The following is an 18,175-nucleotide window of genomic DNA, read 5'->3' as shown; positions in this document are numbered from 1 at the left end:
CATTTTATCTGGTATTTCATTGGTGTCTAACTTTAAAGAGGCGATAAATATCAGGGGGTTACCATGACGTATGCCAAAGCCCATGAGAGAAAGGGACATACATATAACTGCTATAGCACTGTCTCTTTCACTCAACCTAAACTGTACCTACTTTAGTTAGTACATCACGGTAACTCAGGGACCAATTGAAACAAGTTGGAGTTTCGAAGGGCATTGTATTGTATTTCACTTCAAACTAATAAGTTACTTTCAGTGGATAGTATGTATGTATGTATGTATAAACTCTTTATTGTACAAAACACAAAACACAAATATGACACAGGATAGACAGTACAAAGGCGAACTTATCCCTTTAAGGGATTTCTTCCAGCTAACCTTTGAGTAGGTGAAATGTGATGAAGAATGGTAGACAAATATAGCACTTAGTACAACAGTTTATAGGAAAGCCCATAAAAATATAAAAGAGACGAAAACAATATAGAAACAATATAGAAATATAGAAACAATATATGATAGTCTACTAAAATTAGATTTCTAGAAATACGTTGTAGTCAACTAGAACTAGAAGCATTTCACCTTAGGACCACCAGACAATCGGCAATGCGGCATTGCTTCACGGTTAGTATTCCAAAAATACGCACTTAGCGTTTCGCTTCAACATTTAATTTTATTTTGCGAACCGCCAAGGAGTGGAATGCTCTGCCTGAGTCTGTGTTTCCACATGAGTACAATCCAGGTCTCTTTAAAGCAAGAGTATCTCATAGGTAAGCGTGCTCCACCGCACATAGGAGTATTTCACTAAACAAGCTGGCCATTACTCGATACAAATGAGAAAAAATAAAAATAAATTAAAATAGCATATTTGGATTGACACAATGGAACTACTTATAAAAATGTGCATAAATAATTTTGGCCAGACTTTTCAGTCAAATACCCCTATGTGCACCGTAGACTGCATCATCACTACCATCAGGTGTGATCGTGGTCAAACGTATACCTATTCATACTAAAAAAAAAAAGCGCCGGTGGCCAAGCGGTAAGAGCGTGCGACTTCAAACCGGAGGTCGCGGCTTCGAACCCCGGCTCGTACCAATGAGTTTTTCGGAACTTATGTGCGAAATGTCATTTGATATTGGCCAGTCGCTTTTCGGTGAAGGAAAACATCGTGAGGAAACCGGTCTAATTCCAATAAGGCCCAGTTACCCTTTGGGTTGGAAGGTCAGATGGCAGTCGCTTTCGCAAAAACTAGTCTTAAGTTTAATGACCGTAAAACGGATAAAAATGGTTTTTTTCCTAAACTTAGCTTATCCCCCAAAAATCCCAAAATTATATATCCACATCTTCAAATTGAGCTACTTCGAATCACAGACATATTATCTTGGAGAAAATTAGTGTTTGTTTTATCTAATTTAGTTACTAAATTAGAACTGTTGACCTAGGTCTGGCCTCGAGGGTAATTTACTGTTCAATGAAGGCTTCGCGTTTGGTGAAAGGTTATGCGAATCATCACATTAGATAGATATTTATTCGGATTAATCCCCACCGCTTCTTTCCGCCATCGCCCTACGCGACAACATTTCCATCGTCATCATTTAGATGACTGGCAGTCCTCAACTGTGCGTTTCTCCAGAAACTTCCTGCCACGCACAGCTGAATTGTGGAATGAATTGTCGCCTGCGATATTTCCGGACCGATACGACCTTCAAATCTTCGAGAAAAGAGTGTACACCCATATTAAAGGCCGGCAACGCACCTCCAACAGCTCTGGTGTTTAGGGTGTCCATGGGCGGCGGTGATCGCTTACCATCAGGCGACCTGTCTGCCCGTTTGCCTCCTATCCAATATAAAAAAAATATATACACCGTGTTTTTTTTATTTCCGTTAAGTTTGACAAGACGTTAGACTCATTAACAGAAGTTAATTGGAATAGTGAGGTGCAAGTTGAAACTTGGAAACTTTCCAAAAAAATCTAAAATTTCTTGCTAATTCACGAAACTATCACGAAAAATAAAAGGATTTTTTTATGAAATGGAAAGTTTCCAGCCATACAATTGTCCATACAAAGTATGGAAAGTTCCCGAAGTGTTCCGTGATGAACACTTTTATGTTATTTCGTTCTTCGCTGTTTTATGTCTGATGTTTGTACATGTTATGTGATCGTCATGAATAAATGTTTTTTATCTTTTATCTTAAGTTTTCCTACGTGAAAGTTTCAGAATTTTGGAAACTTTCCGTCGGCACATCAGTAAACTGGAATGTCGTGTTTTGTTAAACTTGAAAAACATTTTTTTTTGTTTTCATACATAATAAGTCTATGAACCTTAAGATTAAGGACTCTTCCTCTGACTTACCTTGGCTGGCCATTCAGAGTGGAGTTGTTAGGGTTGTACGCTCCAGGGGTGAAAGTAAAATCTTGCCTAAGACGCCAGTTAGCACAAGAAAAGAAAAATGATGTACAGCGTATAGAAAACGGTGTACAGCGTGTACACCTCTCGACAGTTTTGAGTTCTCACACCACGGGTGTTGCCCTTGAGCCATATTGGACGTCGCTTTTTATGGGGACCTTCTTGTGAAGTACAGTTTCTTGTGGGCCTCAGTCATATGTAAAATTGTCCTAAAATAAAATATTTATTTATATAATTTTTTGACAATGACACCAATATTTAAGATAGTGGTTGAGTGGATTTTCCTTTATAATAGCACCATCATCAAAAGAACAAGAGCGGTATTGTTATTGCCAATTGAGGGATATTTTATATGTAATTGCTTATAGATATTTATGCTTTGTTCACTATCGGGATACGAAATAGGCACACTACGTTCCAGTCACTTAATTTCGTTCAATCTCCATCAATCTGGCGTGGGGTGACCAGGCGATTTGGAACGGATCGTACGTAGCAATGCACGGACGAGAAGTTTTCAAAGTTGCAGAACTTTCCTCATGAGAATTTTCGGTAACTTCTGAGAATGTTCTCGAGAACGAGAATTTATCAGAATACTTAGTAACTTCGTAATTTATACCATGATTTCGTCGGACTCAGCAAGTCAAGACGTAGTCCCGTGGTAGTGCGCTGGCTTCGTATGCCGATGTTCTCAGGTTCGATCCTGACAGAGATCTTTTTTTTTATTCATATTTTGACATGACTAAATCAAGATCAATCAATCAATCAAGAAATAATAGTTCGGTACCTAATTTAAAAAAGTCAGGACTAAAACTGTGAAGTCTGAAATTCGAAATGTTCCTTGAAGTACAGTGAGAATTTAAGCAACTTATTGGTAACCTATCACTTATCATCACTCATGTCTAATGTTCACTCTGTATGTTTTATATTATGCCCATTTAAACTTTATTTCAAGTATATTCTCTCGTTTAAACAATAAATTTCATGTTGCAGGAATGTTCTGCGAACATTCTCAAGAATGTTTCCGCTTTTTGGGAATGTTCTGCAATTTCTACATTACTAATCGTAGGTAATAAGAAAATATTTTAAAGATGGCCCATAGATTAAAACCATTCCACATAAAATAAACGATTACGATACAAATACGGAAAAAAGGCATTTCGAAACGAGTGGTCATAAATGAAAATGCGACCGAAGGGAGTGTTTAAAATCGACACTAGTTTCACAATGTTTTTCATTTACATGTAGTTGTCTAAAAACGTCTCGTTTGTTACTATAGGTCAAGCCATGATAACTTATTTATTTACTATTTATTTGAACATTATTGCACAATATAAAAATAAAGTACAAATGGCGAACTTAATGCCAGTCACTCTCTACCAGTCAACCAACAGGCTATACAGAAAGAGAAGTGGGCGCAGGCTTTTAAAAAAAAAGGTAACAGAAAATGAAACATAACACGTGCGAAAAGGAAATTTGTATCGTAATGTACTATTTTAAAATAATATTCAATAAAAGTGCATTTATTCTTTATGATTTCTTTTAAATGTATCATCGTGTCACATTCTTAGCACTAGAATTTATTTAATCAATATCAAAGTAAATTATACAGGTCAGAAATTACAATGTAAACAATAACTATCAGTACTTAGTTAAAGAAAACCACATAAAAACAATAATATGAACAATAATAAAAATATCTTAAAATCTCGTGAAAGCCGAGAAGGACAAGTCCAGTAAGTACCTAGACTTGGCTCACGAGATAACCGCCATGTGGGATGTTGAATCAACGATCATTGTTCCGATAGTCGTTTCACCGAACGGTCTCATAGCGAAGAGTCTCGACCAACTTACATCTTAAGAGACTCTCGCTAGGTGGCTGGATCAAAGGCCAGATGCAGAAGGCGATGATATTGGACACAGCGCGGATAGTCCGACGGTTCCTCTCTCTGCAGCCTTAACCACCGGCAGCTTGGGCCCTGCCCCGCTGCTGGCGGCACCCTAGGTTAGGTTTTTTATAATATGTTTATATGATTTATATTGTTTTGTAAATGTTTTTATATTTTATTTTTATATACATATTGTAAAATACCTAGCCTAAGAAGGAAAACAAATACTGAGAATAATATATAATACATATAAATCGTCCGCGTTTGGGCATGAAAGCGTGGTCACTCTACAAAACCTATTTCCACCAATTATCTAGCTGTCCGGTGCCCAGTCTATTTCCTTTATGAGTCCATTTCTTCAAAAATTATGCCACAAAGATAGACAGCTTATCAAAACACTCGGGAAAGAAATGGAAAAATAAATAATAAATAAATGCGAAAGCAGAAGAAAATTGAGCTAAATAAGCGGATCGCGGAACTCAATATAATAATTACTAGTCAAGGGGTAGTATTTTCGGTTGTTAGACATTTCTGAAAGCCAGTTGTTGAGCAATTCAACTGTTCACGCCGCGAAGAAATAAATCGTATTAAAAACAGCTACGAGTTAGACTTTTATCGAAGGGGCAAAAACTAAAAAAAAATAGAATTTGAGGCCCTCTGCCCCTGCCCAGTTGACGTCCAGGGCTCCGCCGCAGGCCCGCCTAGCCCCTCTCTCACCCTGGGCCAGTTTAGAGATTTGTACATAGGTAGACTAAAATTTGTAACTAAACTAAATAAACTGCTTTATTGTAACCAAGACCCGTTCACAGGTTACAACACGTACACATACAACGATACGGCGCACACAGCTCGCGTGCCGGACGAGATACTGTCCGTCACCTACGAGGATGGGAAGTGGTCCAAACCGTACTACGACTGCGGGGGCGGCAACATCTGGATGCTGACATACACAGTGCCTTTCTTTGGATACAACAATGGGACTTATTTTTTCAAGTAAGTGCCTGACTTCTCTGCATGCGTGTTTACAGCCTAGGGTAGCGCAGTATTTTGGGTGCCCTCTATTTCGCCTATCATTAATTCGCATAATTTGAATTCGCATAACAGATTTGGCATAACATAATTGTTCATAACATTGGATAAGCATAATATTAAAAATGCGTAATTCTTATTTCGCATATCAATGAATCTGCATCATTGAAATTTGCATACTATTATTTCGTATAACTTTAATTATCCTAAAATGAATTGCCATACTTACTAACTGTATGGAGCAAGTGATTGCATCAATCAGGGGCAGATTTTCCAAGTTCGAGCGCTCGATTTTGAGTGTTTAATTTTATACTGTCTCACTTATTAAACATGAAAAAAATAGGAGTAACTGGGGTAAGTAAGGTACAGCGGGGCAAATCTCGAGTGGGGAGCATATGTAACTGGTCAATTTCTTCCATGTTTTACAATGTTTGCATTATTAAAAAAAAAACTGTTTATTTTTAAGAAACATACATGCATTTATGAACTTAACTGTTAATGTTAAATTAAAAAGATTATTTGAGTTAAGGTCTTTATTTTATTAAATTAATTTATACATTACTTATTAAGTTTTTCGTTTTTCATGAGTGTTTTTCAGAAAATAGAGTGTCTAGTATGTAGTAGGCCTGTTCAGTGGATACATGTAATAATGGAATAATGGAAATAGTGTAAAAATGGAAAATATGGATTAGTTACAATTGCCTTTTAGTCTAGATTTGCCCCGCTGTACCTTACTAAAGAAATTGAAAATGGATAGTATTTAAATAATATTATTTCATCGTTCAGATTTTCGCAGATCGCACGTGCCAAGCGGATGGTTTCAATATTGAACCGCGAGCGTAGCGAGTGGTTCAAAAAGTGGAATCTTGAGCGTTTCGAGGGTTTCAAGGCACATTAATCTTCGTACGGCACGTTAAACATTGCCACCGAGTTTGAAACACAAAATTTTTCATCACCCCAACACGAACAAAATACTGACTATAAAACATCAAACTAAATCAAATCCATCGATTTCTTCAATATTTATGATTCAAAATAATCATTTATAGGTAAAATTCTATCAGCTAGCTTAAGACATCAAGTTAAAAATTTTATGAAATTACTTTACACTCTTGTGGGTAAAATGCAATTTTGCTATCTGTTTTCGATCAGAAAAGTAGGTAAGCCGTTACCCGTTAGTGTGGTGAAAATATAATTTTCTTGTATGCCATTTAAACATTCTACGAAACAATGTTATGCTTATTATACTTATACCAATTCATCATTATAACAATTTATATTATGCGCATTAGCATTATACGAAATCTGTTATGCGAAATAATGATATGCGTATTAAACGTTATGCGTAATAAACGGTATGCCAATTCATATTAGGAGTATTCAGTTATACGAATTAATATAGACCCCAGTATTTTAGTGGGCAAATTGGGAATCCCACTAATCGTGAGTAACTGCATTCTCACGCCATCAAAAGAACGAGATATCACAGTATTTTTTTTAATTATAAACTGGCCAGTGATTGACCTTAGTCGCACCTGATGGAAAGTGACGACAAGGCCGAGGTTGTATCTCACTGGTTCAGTAATAGCCTATTCACTCTTGACTTGAATTCACCCAGATTGTATTCGCCCGGGAATACAGATGAGACAGTATGATTCTTACAACTATGTTATTTAAGAGCGGGTCGTACGAAATCCACGAAAAAGGCAGTCGGCGTTTAACAAATTTGTCTGCTATGTATACTGCTTACCATCAGGCGGGCAGTGTACCATTGATTTAAAAAAAGTAATTGAACGAAGTGGTTGAAAACATACAGTAGAACACCGGAAGTTTTCTGGCAAGCGCCTTGTAACTTCGTCCCATTACTTTTCGTTCCACATTCTCTGCAGTTTTTCGATCGAACAAGAAGAAGAATCAAAGTTTTACGTTAAAAATAGCTAGGCTTTTGAAGCAATTTCGTCTGTAGTGGAATTCTGTAAGAACGGTACGTTAAAGTGATGTAAATTCAGTAAAAAGGCTTTTGGATCACAAAACGAGTGCCATAAAACGAATTTGATCATATTAAACATGTAAAATCGGGTCATTAACGTAAAATTGTCGAAGATCGCTCGACATGATTCGCTCCGTAACGAGGAGCATTTTCATTGAGCTAGCGCGATACAGTTATCCTGACGCGGACTGCACATTTTACATGTTTAATTATGTCAGTGTCTCGCGTAAGTTTTGTTATTAATTTGAAATCAGCCTTTCACGAGAGCAGGAGCGCATATTAACGCCTTAGTTACAACTCTGACCTTTGCTACACTATGCTAAATTACGATAACTATTATACGAGTCAATAAGTATTGTTTTTTTTTTTCTAACAAATATATGGTAACTAAGACAGCCCAATATGAAAAGTAGGTATTCCTTAAAATCGGCAATATTTCGTTTGAGGAAACAAGTCTAAAATAAAAACGGGACTTTAATTGGACCACTTTTTTGATTGTTCATCCATCCGTTCGGCCGTCCGTCCATAAAAAGCAAGACTCTTTATTTCAGAAACGAGTGAAGATTTCTAGGATTTTTATTAGTAATGGCAACGGCTTTTACCTATTCGTTAGATACTAACATTGTTACAACAACTTTTAACTCGTCTGTTACACAGTAGGCAGTTTTATTTATCTGTTCTGACTCTGACTAAACAAAAAGTGTCCATATTTTTCTTCTCAAAATGGAAGTGGCGTAAGAATATTTTCCCAAAAGGAAATGTTCAAAGACACTCGGGCTCCGGCAATAGCAAACACTCACCTGTCAATAGCTGGCGGCTGGCACAGACACAAATTAACCTAATTACTTTGGCTACTATTCACGTAGCTAACGTAGCATAGCTTAGCAGATAGTGAGACTGTTATTATGTAAGAAGTGAAACAAAAAGATAACAAATCAGATGTTTTTTGAAGTGGAACTTCTAATGCGACTTACAACTGACAGCGCGTAACACTCAGTCATTGTTACGTTGCGTGAAATGCCGAGTCACTCAGCGTAAAATTCTGTCAGTGTCGTTGCGCTGAATGCGACTCACTCATTCCATTCATTCACTTGTTCACTCAGTAACAGAACTGAACAGAAATGAATTGGAATGTGTTGTTTTTTATTTATTTATATTTAGATAAGGTGCCAGTGCAAAACGAGTTTTTTTTTTCAATAATTTGAGCATTATAAAATATTTAAAACAGTAGATGGACGTAACTAATCCCAAAAACGTAATGGTCACTTGACGAAATGGTTTTGAGGTTATGTTACGAAGTTTCACTTCTTCCCCGCACTCTGCAGCTAGGGTATACGCATTGTTTTTAGGGTTCCGTACCAAAAAGGTACAACAGGAACCCTTATGTTGCGACTCTGTCCGTCTGTCTGTCCGTCTGTCACATTCCTAAATATCTCGAGAACCTACTAATGCTATCAACTTGAAATTTGGAATAGTTATGAACATTGTAAACCTCTACAAATAGAAAGTATAATTTATTTAAATATATTAATTTTAATTGTAGAAAATGGCCAAAATGAAAGGGGGGCAAACTGTAAATTTCAAGTTACTAGGTCAAGTGGGGTATCGTTGGAAAGAGCTCAAATTGAACGTAAAGAAGCTATTTTTTATAATTTTTTTGTTGTGAAAAAAAAAAAAAGAATTTTGAAAGAAAATGTAAAAAAAAATACCGTTCCCCCCCCCCTTATCTCCGAAGTTTACCAACGAAAAATTATGAAAATTTTAGTAAACATTGGTTTTATGCTAAATATTACAGGAAAAATATAATCGTGTTTGTAATTTGAATACTTTTTTTTTAATTCACAAAAAACTTTTCAGATTTTCACTTTCAATTTACCCACCCTTGCGGATGTATATCGTACTTCAAATTAATACGAGATATTACGTAAACCATCTTCTGTCCAATAAAGTAAAAACTGTTTAAATCGGTTAACATTATAAAGAATTATCCCTGAAAAACCAGGTCGCGCAAATTAGTTAGCAAATTGACCGAGAGATGGCGCTATACACAATAATACTCATTAGTGCCTATACTTTTGTCTTCTAGTCAAGTCATTAGAGTTATATGAAAATATGAGATTATTTTTACTAGGTAGTTTGAAAGAAAGTTTGTACGGAACCCTCGGTGGGCGAGTCCGACTCGCACTTGGCCGGTTTTTTTTTAATTGGTGGGTAATCGAAGTAACATGTTTTTCCGGTGTCTAAAAAAATATGACGTTGGTACGACAGACAGAGAAAAACTTTAGTTAAGTTATAAATGTTATATTATAATGAATTCGTTTGCGTCTATCTCATTGACATCACATAATTTACGGAAATCAAAAAGATTTTTTATGATCTTACAGGCGGGCGAGGCGGGACGCATTTTTTCACATCGACTAGAGATTTAAATGAGATTATCCGATACATAGTTTAGATCAGGAAAAAAATAATTTCTTTATTCACAGCATAACATGCAGGGTGGACTTGCAAACACGTGTTAGACATAGGTTATGTAACTTGCAAGTCTGACGCGGTCCAGTCTTGTGATATTACATCAAAGACGGCTACATTATTACCTAATCAGCCGTCTGATATTCACTGGTCAGGCCCCGTAGCCTAGTGGAATTTGTGCGACGCGAAAGGCCGGAGAGATGTAGTCTGGCTCTGTCGCGCCAATCCGCAAGAGCGATAGAGATAGATAGCTACGAAAGAGATGCTATCGTGAGCGTTTCGTGAGTGTTTGTGCATTCGGCTACGCACACAGAGGTCAGATCAGAAGTCAACCGCAAGCGCGTCACGTAAGCTTTCAGAACACAGCCGTGCTTCGTCAGACACGCTCGAGAAGGCAAACCCTGGGCAGCCAGATTACCGCGATAAGGGCTAAAAGCCTTGGGACTTTAGGTCTTCCTTTACGGCTCAGCCACGACATTGGTCTAAGCGCTACAGCGGCGAGCGGCGGCCATACATTGAAGCGAGACACTGCGATGGGACTTTTCATTCGCACGTATGGCTGCCGCTCGCCGCTGCCGCGCTTAGACCAATGTCGTGGCTGGGCCGTTAGGGCGATTTACTAAATTGAGTTGCGGTGTTTTTGGGCGTTCACTGACGGATAAATGTGTGTTATATCAAGTGTGATATCTGTTACGACGTGAGTAATGGTGGGTTTTCTTTTCATTGCCAGCAGGGTACAGCGGGGCAATTTCGATTGGCGGCTAACTTAAAGTAGGTAGATGAATTATTGAACATGCGTACCACCCATCCAGTGGACATATAAATTCCCCCTGTACCTTACATCAGTGAAGTGTACCTACGCTTACAAATCTTCCAAGTTTATCAATAAAAATAAAATACCTTTATCAGAATAAGAACTGACGGGTGGGTTTGTTGGTATCGTAAATAACTAATGTTATATATACTTTTACGGCTGAAAGGATTAAACTTTATCGATCATCCTGAATTTCAGTAAAAGTACATGCAACGTGTTTTCTTTTTTGTTTTTCGTTAAATTTGACTTGTTATTGCGCTCATTAACAGGAACCGTCTGGAATATCGCTTTTTATTCATTTCGGCAATTTTTGTTTTCGTACTTATACATAATAAATGACTTAATAAAAGTTAACATACTAGTTTACTAGATAAATGAAGTAATTCACCTAAAGAACCTTCCTTTGAAACTAATAGGAAGGGATATTTTATTCAGATTGTATTTTATTTTAGGTATGAAATTTTACAATTATTGATAAATTTTTATGATACTCATTGCCAGGAGCCTCAAAGGAATATTTATACCTACAAATAGAAAAACATACAGCAATATCCAATAACACTGAAAGGCGTTATCGTACATTGCTAATACTGCACTTATATCCGTCTCACAAACATTTTTATCACTTCCCCATCTCAAAACGATACGATTATTACAGCCCAAGATACGAAAACGGCATTCGACACCTAAAAATGTAAACTTGTTTCGATATTCCTTGCGAATCTCCTTAAGATTTTTGAGTCATGTCAAATCGAGACTAGATTTTTAAATTTGGAATGCGTCTCTTAGCTTGGGTAGGCCGTTAATCGCCACGGTAAACGGCATACGATTTGACGATAACATTTTGGTCGGGTAGCGAATAACTTGCGTTATTATAGGTTTGTCAACCCTCGGAACAGAAATGGCGTCGCTCACATTACAATTACGTGTAATTTGGGACGCGGCTATGGATTTGTGGTCGTGAGTCCTAGTTATTTTTATGATAACTCTACCATCTTACTGTAAAGTGAATCATTGATATAATATTTTAGGTGTATATTTTTTATCCATACCTACGGGTATAGAAATTTCGTCTTTAATATAAATTTTGACGCAGTGCCCTAGTGAATTAAATGTTAACCAAAGTCACACTCTAAGCTAGCTTAACCAACCAAGCAGCCGAGACGTAGGTGCATGCTTGTTGTAAAAATAGATTACTTTGTAAAAATTATAGAAAATAAAACACTGTCCATTTTAGAAACTTTTAAATATACCTACGGATGTACTCACATGCACCGCGATAACTATTAGCTTCGAGTCATTTGGAGCCCCAATAGGTGTGGTGTCGCCAATCGCGAATATTAATGTCAATAGTGTCAGCACATCTGTGAGCGCTGGTGGCCTAGCGGTAAGAGCGTGCGACTTACGATCCGGAGGTTGCGGGTTCGAACCCCGGCTCGTACCAATGAGTTTTTCGAAACTTATGTGCGAAATGTCATTGATATTTGCCAGTCGCTTTTCGGTGAAGGAAAACACCGTGAGGAAACCGGACTAATTCCAATAAGTCTAGTTACCCTACGGGTTGGAAGTTCAGATGGCAGTCGGTTTCGTAAAAAACTAGTACCTACGCCAAATCTTGGGATTAGTTGTCAAAGCGGACCCCAGGCTCCCAGGCCAAATGCCGGGATAACGCAAGGAGGATGAAGATGAGTGTCAGCACATCTGTATATTTAAACATGGACATAATTATTTCTCACAAAGGTTTATGGTCAATTTCGATGAAAAACTGTTCACGTTAAAATTTCCCGGAAGAGCCTCTGTTTGTGTTGTAACGAGAATTCATACAAAGAATTTTCATGCAACATTTCTGTCATGGGAGGGCCCTGTAACAAAAGCAAAAAAATAAACTGTAGACTATATTCCTTATGCTGAAGAACGTTTGTTCAGCGACTTTTAAAGATAAAGATAAAGAATTTTTATTTGCTAAATGTAGTGATTGACATAGTTGGACAGTAGGTAACATTAAGTGCTTACATTTTACTTAAAGAAGCATGCAAATTTTTCTTATTAGCTAGGGATACTTAAGTATGTACATGTAAATGTTATATAACAATACACCATGAATTTTCATCATATGTACCTTATGCCTTATACCTATACCAACAAAAATAACTTTGTATACTTTGTATAGGTATAATTTTTAAACATAATTTGTAGGGTAAGGAGATGGTGCGACGACCTGGAAAAATTTGCTTTAAGAGGGCTTTCGTGTGAAAAACAGTGAAATCGCAACCGAGCGCTTGATCATACCGTGTGTGGTATCAAATTAAAGGGCTTTGCGAGTAGTTTACAAATATATATCACATTATCTTTTTCTACTTGGTCTAACAAAATATGTATGAGAATGTCCAAAAGTGGTAATAATTGTACCGGTGAAGGCTCGTTTTCAAAACATTGCCAAAAATAAGTAATAGCAATTTATAATCACTAGGTAAGGCATAACAGTAATTTAAGTAAACGTTGCAGATTAATTAAGTACAAAAATTATTTCGATGTGATGTAGATTTTCAAAGAAATTGTCACTTAATTTTAGGTAATTTCTGAAAAAAATTGAATTCGTCTTAGCCTCGTTTACTCTTTTTTAAAACTTTATACTAAAAATGTAGTCTTAGAAGATTGTAGTACAGGATATACGAATTATAAATTTACCTGTTATAGTAATCAAAATTGTCCAAATTTTACAAATAAGATCGACTAATTCAGCTCTATACGTTAGTTTTTCTAAACGTGCATTAGAGAAAAATTCATAATTAATTTAGTGACTTGGTTTTCAAAAATCCAGTCTTATAAAAATCAAGATAATAAGATGCTCTAACTGAAATTTGAATCAAATAAATCTATTGGATAACGGAAAGTGTAGTATTTCACCGACTAAAACTATCTTTGCCTGAAGTATTGTACGGATTGTATTAATTTTTAAAATTAAATCCATTATTCCCTTGGGAATAAAATAGTACATTATGCTTCAGTACACGTAGACGCAATGAGACCTTTAAACAGCAAATGTGATGAAAAAAAATTAAAGACTTCATAATTTAAAAACTCGCAAGTTTAATTTTTTGCTTTCGTCAGGCCCCATCCTGTATAGTTCCATAAAATAGGTCGCAGGTTGACCTTTCCTTCTAAAAATTCATAAAATTTTCTCATTGTTCTTAAATTAGCATTTCACAATGCCCACGTGAATTGCAATAAATAAGTTAAAGCTATTTTTTTAAACATATTATACCGAGAATAAAAGAAAACGTAATAAAGTCTGAAATTTGAAACACTGTGTCAATATTTTCTATAAATAGACATTTTCACAACACAAACTGGTTAAGGCATAAATGTGGATTAAATTCATTGATAAATAAATTGGCATATGTTTATGCCAGACAATTTCATACAAATCCTTGTAATTAAAAGCTTTTATTCAACTTACCTTGTTAGTTTGGGTCAAAACGTAGAAGCTAAATTTGACCCACTTTCTGTTTTTTTTTTAAATAATACTACGTTGGTGGCAAACTAGCATACGGTCCGCCTGATGGAAAGCGGTCACCGTAACCTATGGACGCCTGCAACTCAAGGAGTGTAATGCGCGTTCCGTCATGCGGTTTCCGTTTAAGCTGAAATTTTACACACATATGTAAATCACGTGACAATGCAATATTATGGTATCATGGAGCTGATCTGATGATGGAGCAGAAAGGTGGTCATAGGAACTCTGTTATGAAACGTCGTATCCCCATCGAGTAAGGGGATTTAGGAACATCTCGGAGAGCCGTAGATGATCGTTGAAAGAAAAGTACAGTCGGCGATAAAAGCTTGTGCCAAAAATGTATTTTTTGCATAAAAACTTATTATGTTAAGTTGGCTGGGAGAAGTGACTTTTGAATCATCTAATTATGTTTTTGAATCAAACATTTTTTTAATTTCATTTATATAGTTTTTATGTTTCACTGTTAGTATTTTTTTTGTTTTGATGTGGTAAAATAATCTCACATGCTCACTCGGTGGCAAGTTTTGTCGAAATTGTCTTACGGTTCAATATAGGAATCTTTTGCTTGATCGGGTATCAATGACACGTGCGGTTAAACAAGAACTTTGCCTCATTGTGAAACAAATAACTGTTGTTTCACCGCACGTGTCATATTGATCGTGTGTCGCAAACACAGCTTTCATAATTTTGGTGGTATAGTCGCAACAGGTCTAAAATTCAAAATATCCAGGTACCTATAGGTATCTTCACATGGCCTAAATAAAACCAACCGCACAGGATAGGAGCCCCGCGTAAATAAGCGGGACTCCGTCGATATCGCTTTGTTAAGATGAAACGGCGTAGTAAAACCCCTTAGCGAATACCAAAAGTTGGAGCAGGTCGTGTCCTGTTTAGGCATGTTTCATTAAATAAAAAAGCATAGTGTAGCATAGAAAGCAATTGCACTATCAGCAGCAAAAGTGCATGGAGAAATTATGAATGAATTCATTTTAAATGCGGAAAAGAGAAAGTTCTAAACGAGAGGCGATAAATAAAAATACAAGTTTTCTATATTAAGTATTTGTAATGTTATTATTGTATGAGTAACACAAGTACAACCAAGTTTATATACATATAATAACTCATTATCAGCTATTCAACTTTCGTTGTTATGTTTCCTCTGTCACTAACTTTCATTCATATACAGGGCATCCCAAACTTATGGGACATGAAGGGGAAGCACCTTAAATATCGTAGATAGTGTATTTTGCTGAAAAAAACATAAAGTTAGTAATTCTGCATTCATAAATTTTCTAAAAATTACTTGCTTCGTCTGGGAATCGAACCGACTTAAATGTAAAAAAAAAATCACCCTACTTTTATAATGCCAATCGAAAGAATAGCTAAAAAATAATAACTTTGCTTAAGTATCATAGTATTTTAAAAGAAAGGAACAACGTGAAATTAATCATTTTAATCAAATTAAAAACATACATGAACCTGCCGTAGTCAATTAAGTGGGTATTTTTGTAAATTAATTAATTAAATGCTCAAAATGTGATCCCTGTTGTCTTACGCAAATGTATGTTTTCCTACATGGATTGGTACAAATGGACCTATTAGATGGCCGGTCAGATCCCCGGTCACCTTACATTATTAGATTTCTTCTTTTGGAAATCCGTGAAAGTTATGCTATACAAAAAGCGATACGAGAACATGGGCGAGTTGTAAACAGAATTGATCCATATCACATCGAGTGTTCGCCATAAAATGATAAGAAAATCAACAGGCAGCGGACTCATTAAAAGATTGGCGATTTGCGTAAGACAAGAGGGATCACATTTTGAGCATTTAATTAATTAATTTACAAAAATACCTACTTAATTGACTACGGCAGCAGTATCATGTATGTTTTTAATTTGATTAAAATGATTAATTTCACGTTGTTCCTTTCTTTTAAAATACTATGATACTTAAGCAAAGTTATTATTTTTTAGCTATTCTTTCGATTGGCATTATAAAAGTAGGGTGATTTTTTTTTTACATTTAAGTCGGTTCAATTCCCAGACGAAGCAAGTAATTTTTAGAAAATCTATGAATGCAGAATTAGTAACTTTTAAAAATAACATAAAGTCTTCGTTCAGCAAAATACACTATCTACGATATTTAAGGTACTTCCCCTTCATGTCCCATAAGTTTGGGACGCCCTGTATACATAATATACATATACACAACTCTGAACATACTCGTAATATGTAAGTATTTAACCTTCAATCACATTACGGGATCGCTTTCAGTAATGATCAAACGAAAATGAGAATTTAATTAAATCAGTTTGGCCCCATGAATGTTCACTGAAATAAATTGTTTCGGAAAATTCGTCAAATATGGATATGTATTAATTACACTAGGTAAATTATAGAAAACATAGGTAGATATTATAATAGGTATTGATTTACATAAGTTCACTTATAATTTTAGAAGACTTGTATTGTGACTACTAAGTGTTTTATATTAGTCACTCATAATTAGTTTAGTAGAGGTTTAGTAGCTTAGTCGTATGCAAGCAAGCAAACTAGTAAGAACTGAGTCTTAAGAGAGCCACTGACTATCAGGGCCATGAGTTATTGATGTTTTATAATATCTTTTGCCCGCAGCTTCACTCGCGTTAGAAAGAGACAAAAAGTAGTACTATGTCACTCTCCATCCCTTCAACTATCTCCACTAAAAAAATCACGACAATTCGTTGCTCCGTTTTTAATTTTCTTTTTTATGTTCGCTTTTTTGTCTTTTTCGCTCTTTGTTTTTGTTATCTAAGTTTCGCATTAGTTACGCCGTGTCTTGCGTGGGCGACGGTCGCGCGACCACGCAGACGAATTAACTATGTAGAGAATTTTATAGAGAATATACTTCTCTTAGACGTTATTATTGTAGCTTTTACGGTTTTCATGGAAATATAAAAAAAAACTGAAAACAGGGATACAAAAGTGGGGGGAAGGAGGGGAAACATTGACACCTCGGCGTGTTTCTACTTCTATTTTTTCTTATAACCCTATAAGCTATATACATGCCAAGTTTCATGCTTTCTGCCAGACGTGACTATACATTCATACTAATTCTCCGTTACCGCCCCGCATCCATTTATTGTACGGAGAATATGAACAGCGACCACAAACGGCCAAAACAACAGCCAAAAATGACGTATTCCCGTGAAGTCTACTCTGTCTAATATGTTCTAAAACTCATCATGGGTCAGGTGCCGTAGCCGAATGGCATTTCTGCGACGCGAAACGAAAACGAAACGCTGGAGAAATGTAGTCTGGATCTATTACACCAATACGCAAGAGCGATAGAGATAGATATCTACGAGGGCTTGGTGAGCGTTTGCGCCATTCGGCTACGTACCCAGTTCAGTGGACCACAAAAATGACAGCGCCGAATTTTTGTCAGACCGTTGGCGGCGAACTGAAAGTCAGCAAGCCCCTTTATCGAAACCTCGGCAGTGCCTCTGATAGCCTATAAAGGAAATCGGGTCGTTGATTCCTATCGGTTTAATAGATTCAATGAGAACCGATATTGCTTTGGATAAGAAAAGGGAAGGTAAATGAGAGCTACAGTTTCTAATAGCATGAAAGCCGGAGGTGAAAAATAAAGATGAGCCCGTTTCATTTATACCTGCGTTCTTCTGTTGTCAACAGCCGGCCGAAGTCGCAATCGGTTCAACAGCGAAACACTTTTTGTCTATGTATATTTTTGCTATATAAGCGCGAAAGTATCCGCATTTCAGACGCTGCTTATATAATTAACGTACGAAGGAAAATCTTAGCATATTTTTATTATCCACCAACCCTGTGGGTGGACAGTATTAAAAAGGCCTGCAGGGAATAACAGAGGGGGCAATAATTAGGACTGCAGAAAACCGTTTTGAGTGGACAGCTCTGGTGCACAAAAAAATTACATGTGGTCGCGACCTTCAGCCACGTGAAACCGAGCAAGAAGATTTATAATATTTCGTAAAGACATGCTATACAAGCCCTAGAAATAGTGCAGAGTCATTGGCGTCAAAGTCCCTTTGACTGATGT

At 36.5% G+C, this 18,175-nt stretch overlaps 1 protein-coding gene across 1 annotated transcript in view; it reads left to right on the top strand.

Moving 5' to 3' along the window:
- The window catches only part of LOC125225169 (probable G-protein coupled receptor 158), a 259,716-nt gene that overhangs the window by 113,217 nt on the left and 128,324 nt on the right, over window positions 1–18,175 (top strand). Inside the window, exon 3 of the mRNA XM_048128746.1 lies at window positions 5,101–5,284. Within this exon, the coding sequence (XP_047984703.1) occupies window positions 5,101–5,284 (184 nt within the window). The remainder of the gene's footprint in view (window positions 1–5,100; window positions 5,285–18,175) is intronic.

The sequence above is a fragment of the Leguminivora glycinivorella genome, chromosome 4 (genome assembly GCF_023078275.1).
Source record: "Leguminivora glycinivorella isolate SPB_JAAS2020 chromosome 4, LegGlyc_1.1, whole genome shotgun sequence".
Lineage (NCBI taxonomy): Eukaryota > Metazoa > Arthropoda > Insecta > Lepidoptera > Tortricidae > Leguminivora > Leguminivora glycinivorella.
Note: the sequence above shows the minus strand (reverse complement) of the source record. Positions and strands in the feature narration are given on the sequence as shown.